Here is an 8,485-nt window from a genome sequence, read left to right as displayed (position 1 = left end):
GTCCAAAAACTTTTTTGACTATATATATATAGACTGACCACCCATACAGGTGCCGCCTGTATTATACAGGAATCAAGAGTCTAATACAGGTGACAGGAGAGGGCTAACCTGTATAATAATAAAATATACAGTTTTAAAATATGTAAAACTAATTGATTAATAAAACTATGAATTAAGTTTTGTTAGTAAAAAATTGCTTGTATTTTTAATATACAGTTTAAATATTTAAAATATTTGTTTAAATATAAAAAATTTATAAATATTTCTAAAATTATATATGTATATATATAATGCACCTTGATGATTGAAATTCCTATAGAAATATTTTTTAAGTTATAATAAAAAGTAGATTTTATTTAAATAATTTTATAAACAAATAGAATATATTATTTTTTAAATAAAATATATAAAATATGATAATGTAATTATGATTAAATTTAGAAATATAATAAAGATTTGGAATTTTTTAAATAAAATTTAATATTTTATTTAACCTCAAATTTTATTCATAAATTTTTTATTCTAACTATAATTTATAATCTTAATTTAGTTTAAATGAATTAATTATATCTTGAATTAAAAAATATAAATTTATTTAAAAAAAATAAATTTTATTTATAATAGATAAACTAAGTAATAGAAATTTATTGTTGTAGTTATTGATTATATTTATATTTATTTTAAATTGATATTGCTGATATTTCAATCGTTATGACTGCCAACCAATCACTTGTGTGATCGCCATCAGCGATACCATCGCCGCAATTGTGATTGATATCCACTGTAAGAGTCTATATATAAATCAATAGATAGATTAATAAAATTATTTAATTAGATATATAATCAACATTATTTTTTTTATATAAAAAAAATACCTAGTACAGCATCAGGACGATATGGATTATTTGGATCTAGCAGTATTTGGGGGGAGGGGGGCGTCATCATAATTATTATATAAAGTAATTAAAAAATATATTATATTATTATGTTAATAATAGTTATTATTTGTATTAAAAGTAAAAAATACGTAATTTTAGATATACTGTATATTTAAAACCTGATAGAAATGTAGTCAGAAATAGAGTCAGAAAGAGAGACAGAAAGAGAGACAGAGAGAGAGACTGAAAGAGAGACAGAGAGAGAGACAGAGAGAGAGACAGAGAGAGAGACTGAAAGAGAGACTTAAAGAGAGACAGAGAGAGAGAGACAGAGAGAGACAGAGAGAGACAGAGAGAGAGAGAGAGACTAAAAGAGAGACTGAAAGAGAGACTGAAAGAGAGACTGAAAGAGAGGTAGAGATAGAGAGAGATAATTATTATAATATATAGTAAACTTATACGTCGTTTATTATAATCGGCCACTAAATCATCGAAATCTCCGCTGGAAAACACACTATCAGTATATAGTGATAATAGTAATACATTGATCAGTAGTATTAAAACAATCATTATTTTTGTTAATTAATTTTAGTTTTAATTATTATTATTAATATAATATTTATTAGTAAATATTTATCTTATTTAACTTTATTTGACTATTTTTTTATTAAGAAAAAATTTAACAAAAAACATATTTATTAATAAACATATGCTTTTTCTATTTATAGATTTTCTGTTTTTTAATTGACGTGTTTAGCAAAAATAAAATAAAAAAATAATCTAAAAATACTGTTATTTCAAACAAATAAAATAACTTTTATATAAAATCTATTTATTTGTTAGACTAGTTATAACACATACACATACACATACACATACACATACACATACACATACACATACACATACACATACACATACACATACACATACACATACACATACACATACACATACACATACACATACACATACACATACACATACACATACACATACACATACACATACACATACACATACACATACACATACACATACACATACACATACACATACACATACACATACACATACACATACACATACACATACACATACACATACACATACACATACACATACACATACACATACACATACACATACACATACACATACACATACACATACACATACACATACACATACACATACACATACACATACACATACACATACACATACACATACACATACACATACACATACACATACACATACACATACACATACACATACACATACACATACACATACACATACACATACACATACACATACACATACACATACACATACACATACACATACACATACACATACACATACACATACACATACACATACACATACACATACACATACACATACACATACACATACACATACACATACACATACACACACATACACATACACATACACATACACATACACATACACATACACATACACATACACATACACATACACATACACATACACATACACATACACATACACATACACATACACATACACATACACATACACATACACATACACATACACATACACATACACATACACATACACATACACATACACATACACATACACATACACATACACATACACATACACATACACATACACATACACATACACATACACATACACATACACATACACATACACATACACATACACATACACATACACATACACATACACATACACATACACATACACATACACATACACATACACATACACAAGTTATATGAAAAAATGGTTGAAATATATTTTTACTTCAATAAATTTTAATAAAAGATTTATTTAAAAAAAAATTCTGAAGAAATTAATACAATTTTCATTATTATTATAAAAAAATTGATTCCATTTACAATTTAATTTTTTTTTTTTAAAATGACTTTCACTTTATTCAGTAGTACTTTCTTAACTATGGCTGTCTTCAGTGGAACTGTTCTCATGATCGTCACCTGAATGACCATCACTAGAGTGATCACCACTAGAGTGATCACCACTAGAGTGATCACCACTAGAATGATGACCACCTGAATGACTATCACTAGAGTGATCACCACTAGAATGATCACCACTAGAGTGATCACCACTAGAGTGATCAGCACTAGAGTGATGACCACCTGAATGACCATCACTAGAGTGATCACCACTAGAATGATGACCACCTGAATGATGTCCTGAATGACCATCATTACTGTGATCGACACCATCTTTTTAGGATTTATTTAATAATAATTTAGTATTTTTTATTTATATATAAAATAAATTATGAAAAGTTACCTTGTACAGCATTAGGATTATAATGTTTATCAGGATCTAATAATAATTACAAATATTATAATTATTATTTTAATTAAAAAATTATTATTGTTTTTAGTTTTTATTTCAGTTATAATTTTTATTATTACTGAAATAGAAACAATGACAGACATATATGAAACACAGATAAATAGATTGATAGATAGATAGACAGACATACAGATATACAGACAGACTGACAGATATACTGACAGATATACAAACAGATAGATAGATAGATAGATAGATAGATAGATAGATAGATAGACAGAAAGAAAGAAAGAAAGAAAGAAAGATAGATAGATAGATAGATAGATATATAGATAGATAGATAGATAGATAGATAAACAGAAAGATAGACAGACAGACAGACAGATAGATGATAGATAGATAGATAGATAGATAGACAGAAAGATAGATAGATAGATAGATAGATAGATAGATAGATAGATAGATAGATAGATAGATAGATAGACAGAAAGATAGATAGATAGATAGATAGATAGATAGATAGATAGATAGATAGATAGATAGATAGATAGATAGATAGATAGATAGAGTTATTGTAAACTTACGTCGCTTATTATAATCTTTTACTAATTTATCAAAATCACCCTCAGATAACACATTATCAATATTTAATAATAATAGTAAAACATTGATCGTAATAATTAAAACTAAAACAATCTTCATATTTTTGTTTGTATTATTGTAATAATTATTATAAAAATTATTATATAATTTGTTTATTTTTTGTTTTTGGATATAAAATCTTCAAACTATCAGTTCTATTACTAGTTTGACTTATTTTTTTTTATTACTATTAAAATAAAGTTAAAAAAAATATTTCCTAAACATCTGTTTATTATTTTTATAATTATTTGTATTTTTTGTGACCGATTCGGTGTTTTTAATCAATTGACGTATTTAGTAAATAATTTAAAAAAAACTAAAAATACATTTATTATTATTATTAATACAAATATAATAAAAAAATCTATTTATTTAGTTAAATACTAATTATTTATTAAATTAATTAAAAGTTTTTTTTTAGTATAATTAGATCAAAAAGACTATATAGCAGTATAGATCTTATATTTTTTTATTATATTTTTAAAAAAAAATCTGAAAATCCAAAAAAAATCAATTTTATTTATTTTAGAAACATTTGAACAATTATTTATTAATAAAAATATTGAAAAATAAAATCAATTTTTTATTAAAAAAAAATTGGTGGGAACTTAATTGGAGGGAACTATTCTAATCTTTACAAATATATATGTTTTCAAATATTTAATATTTAACAATTAATTTTTATTTACAGTATTTATATTAATACTCTGTTAGCATTTAAATATTTTTGTTTAATATTAAATACAACATAAATTTGAGAGAGAGAGAGACAAATCACTAATATTTACTTTTTAGGTAAAACCTTCATATATTACGTACACATAATCTAGACCCCCTCCTCCCTCCCCTATGTTCGCAATTGTTCGTAGTTCGTATGTAATCATTTTGAAAAATTACGTTCGCATGTACCTAACCGCTACCCCCCCCCCACCACTCACCCACAAGAAATAAAATATCTAAATGCGAACGTACTTAAAATCTCTACCCCTCCCCTCCCCCTCGTTCTCAGCAAAAGTTCGCTTTGGATAACCCCCCCCCCTCCCCTCAAGTGCAAACGTAATATGTGAACCACGCCTTAGGTGTTAGATAGGCTTACCCCTATACTTAATTGCTTAATCATAACTAATATAAAGTCACTTTCATAACCCCTTTAACTGGTTTTTTATTAATAACTCAAAAACTAATTTAGATATTTAAACCAAAATTTTATGAGAAACATGGATTTCTGGAACGTACAGTTTGATACTATAAATTTTAATAATTAATTGCACAGGTAGGCTAGCTCAGGGAGGTGTGATATCTCAAAAACTATAAAAGATATACAAAAATTATAAAATGAATAATATACTAGGTCAAAAATAAATTTAGACGTGTTTCAGGATTTTTTGATAAAACTCATGATTTATTCATAAATTACGTTTAAACATAAAATTGTGCAATATTCAAAATTGAATATTTCAATATTGTATTAATATAATAATATGTAATTAATCACAAAATATTCTATAATTAATTAATTATTTAAAATAAAAATATCAATTTTTTATATTATAAAATTTTTAGTAAAAAAATAAAAAACAAATATTAGAAATAAATTTCAATGTAAATAAGATAACATTTAATTAATTTGATGAAATTTATATCTGGTATGACCACTGGTATTAGCAATTATTTGTTGCATTCATTTGGCATAGAATTAATACCAGATATTAATTTCATTAAATTCGTTAAATATAATCTTATTTACATTGAAATTTATTTCTAATATTTGTTTTTTATTTTTTACTAAAAATTTTATAGTATAAAAAATTGATATTTTTGTTTTAAATAATTAATTAATTATAGAATATTTTGTGATTAATTACATATTATTATATTAATACAATATTGAAATATTCAATTTTGAATATTGCACAATTTTATGTTTAAACGTAATTTATGAATAAACCATGAGTTTTATCAAAAAATCCTGAAACACGTCTAAATTTATTTTTGACCTAGTATATTATTCATTTTATAATTTTTGTATATCTTTTATAGTTTTTGAGATATCACACCTCCCTGAGCTAGCCTACCTGTGCAATTAATTATTAAAATTTATAGTATAAACTGTACGTTCCAGAAATCCATGTTTCTCATAAAATTTTGGTTTAAATATCTAAATTAGTTTTTGAGTTATTAATAAAAAACCAGTTAAAGGGGTTATGAAAGTGACTTTATATATTTAAATACTACTGTATTTTTTATTTGTTTGTAATAAAAGTATTTTTAGTTTAATAATTAWTTTTTTTACTAAACACGTCAATMACAGAATWGGTTAAAAAAAATATTTTAATAAAAAAAACAGAAGTTTTTAAGTATAATTTATTTTTAGTTTTTATTTCGAAATAAATTTATTAGATATTTATTAGTTAATAAGATTAGTTAAATAATATTAATTATTATTATTTAACTAAGTATTTAATTAATAATTAATAATATTTTTGTTAAAATGATCAAGATGATCAAAATGAACAATGTTTTATTTTTAATAATAACATTAAATGTATTACTATTATCAGTATATATTTTATTATCTATCTATCTATCTATCACTTAGCCTCTTTCCTTCCAATAAATAAGTATAGTTTTAATTATTAGAATTATAATTAACAGTATAATTAAGCCTTATAATCCTGATGATGAACATGGTAACTTAAATAATTTAGTATATATATATATATATATATATATATATATATTGACTATATATATTATATGTGTATATATGTATATATTTATATTTTATTATTTTATAAGTACTTTTTATTTTTAATATTTTATAAAAGCATTTTTACTAGTAATAATTTCTAAAAAAAATAACTTTAAAATAATAATATTTATGTTTAAAACATATAATTATGATGATGATGCTCGTAAACTCTAAAGATCATACTAATCACAATAATGGTAATGATCAGGGTTTTAAGGAAATAAATGCCTGCCTTGGCAATGCTAAATGCCTGGCATTTTGGGCATCTATTTTATTTGCCTGCCAAATTAAATTGCTAAAAAGCAACTGAATTTATAAAAATAATGTAATTTACTGTTTTTAGCTTGTTAATTAAATTTACAATTAATATAATTAATTCCAATGATTTTACCTTTTAAGTAGAGATATACAAAATAAAAATACAAACAAATATCGATAAAACGATGTTTTATAGATAAATTAATAATATAAAATTAAAATAATAGGTGTCACCACCTGAAAATAAGTGCCCAGGGCATGGCAGAGGCAGGGCAGGCATTTGGCAAAATAGGCAATTATTGTTAATGCCTGCCATTTTTAAAACCCTGGTAATGATACTGAATAAGGTAACTTTTTTTAGTAATTTATTCAAAGCTTTAATTCAAAGCATTAATTTAATTCTTTCTCTATTTTATTTTTTTATAGTTTTAATTTTTTTAGGTAATACAAACAACGTACACGTCACACTTGATATTGACAAACCTGGTAAGTAAAAAAATGGACCATGATGAAAGAACAGGATAGAGAGAAAACAGAGAGAGAGAGAGAGAGAGACAGAGAGAGTCAGAGAGAGAGACAGAGAGAGACAGAGAGAGACAGAGAGAGACAGAGAGAGACAGAGAGAGACAGAGAGAGACAGAGAGAGACAGAGAGTCAAAGATGACAAAGAGAGACAAAGAAAGACAAAGAAAGACATAGAGATATATATTTATTTCTCTTCTTCTCTCTCTCTCTTTCTTTCTCTTTCTTTCTCTATCCTTCACTCTCTTTCTCTCTCTTTCTCTCTCTTTCTCTCTCTTTCTCTCTCTCTCTTTCTTTCTCTCTTTCTTTCTTTCTTTCTTTCTCTCTCTTTCTCTATCTTTCTCTATCTCTCTCACTTTTTTTGTCTGTCTAATAGTTATAATTCTTTTTTGTCATTATACAAAATTGTTATTTATTTGTCTATCTATTTTTTAAAAAAATAAATAATTTAGGTTGTATTAAAAGATTACACTATTGTTCCGGTGATGAATGTTTTGCCGGCTTAAAATGTGGCTCGTTATTAATTTGTGAGGATTAATAATAATATATTTATAAAAAAAATAAAATTAACAACTTTAGTTTTAAAAGTTATAATTTTTTTATATTATTATTATTATGTTTATAATATTGCTATAATCAATATATAAAATATATATATATATGTAAATTAATTACTAAATTTTTAATTATAATTTATTAATTTTCAATAAATAAAAATAATTTATTWTTATATTTTTGTTGAAATTTTTTTTTKGTTTATTAAATAATATAATCTATATAGATTTAGTAGAATTTCTATTCCYGCATAATAAGTTTAATAATTAAAAAAATAAATTATAATATTCTATAATCTTTTAATTATTTTATTTTATACTTATTTAATTAATTAGTCAAATTAAATATTTTATACAGCAATTTTCAAATATGTTAATTTTTAATATATTTAGACAAAAATAAAAAATAAATTATATGCTATTTATAGAATGTTTTATTTTTGATAAAAATTTAAAAAAACATATTTAAGCGTTTTTATAGATAAATTTCTATAGATAGATTTTAAAAACATATGTTTTAT

At 23.6% G+C, this 8,485-nt stretch overlaps 1 protein-coding gene across 1 annotated transcript in view; it reads left to right on the top strand.

Annotated features, from left to right (window-relative positions):
* The first annotated feature begins 6,778 nt into the window (after window positions 1-6,778).
* LOC128953087 (uncharacterized) overlaps window positions 6,779-8,485 on the top strand; it is a 10,335-nt gene continuing 8,628 nt past the window's right edge. The window contains exons 1-2 of the mRNA XM_054298565.1: window positions 6,779-6,839; window positions 7,330-7,374. Of these exons, the coding sequence (XP_054154540.1) occupies window positions 6,779-6,839; window positions 7,330-7,374 (106 nt within the window). The remainder of the gene's footprint in view (window positions 6,840-7,329; window positions 7,375-8,485) is intronic.

Source organism: Oppia nitens, unplaced genomic scaffold, assembly GCF_028296485.1.
Source record: "Oppia nitens isolate AA-2021 unplaced genomic scaffold, nextdenovo-longstitch-racon4-pilon3 scaffold11_pilon_pilon_pilon, whole genome shotgun sequence".
NCBI classification, from domain to species: Eukaryota; Metazoa; Arthropoda; class Arachnida; order Sarcoptiformes; family Oppiidae; genus Oppia; species Oppia nitens.
Note: the sequence above shows the minus strand (reverse complement) of the source record. Positions and strands in the feature narration are given on the sequence as shown.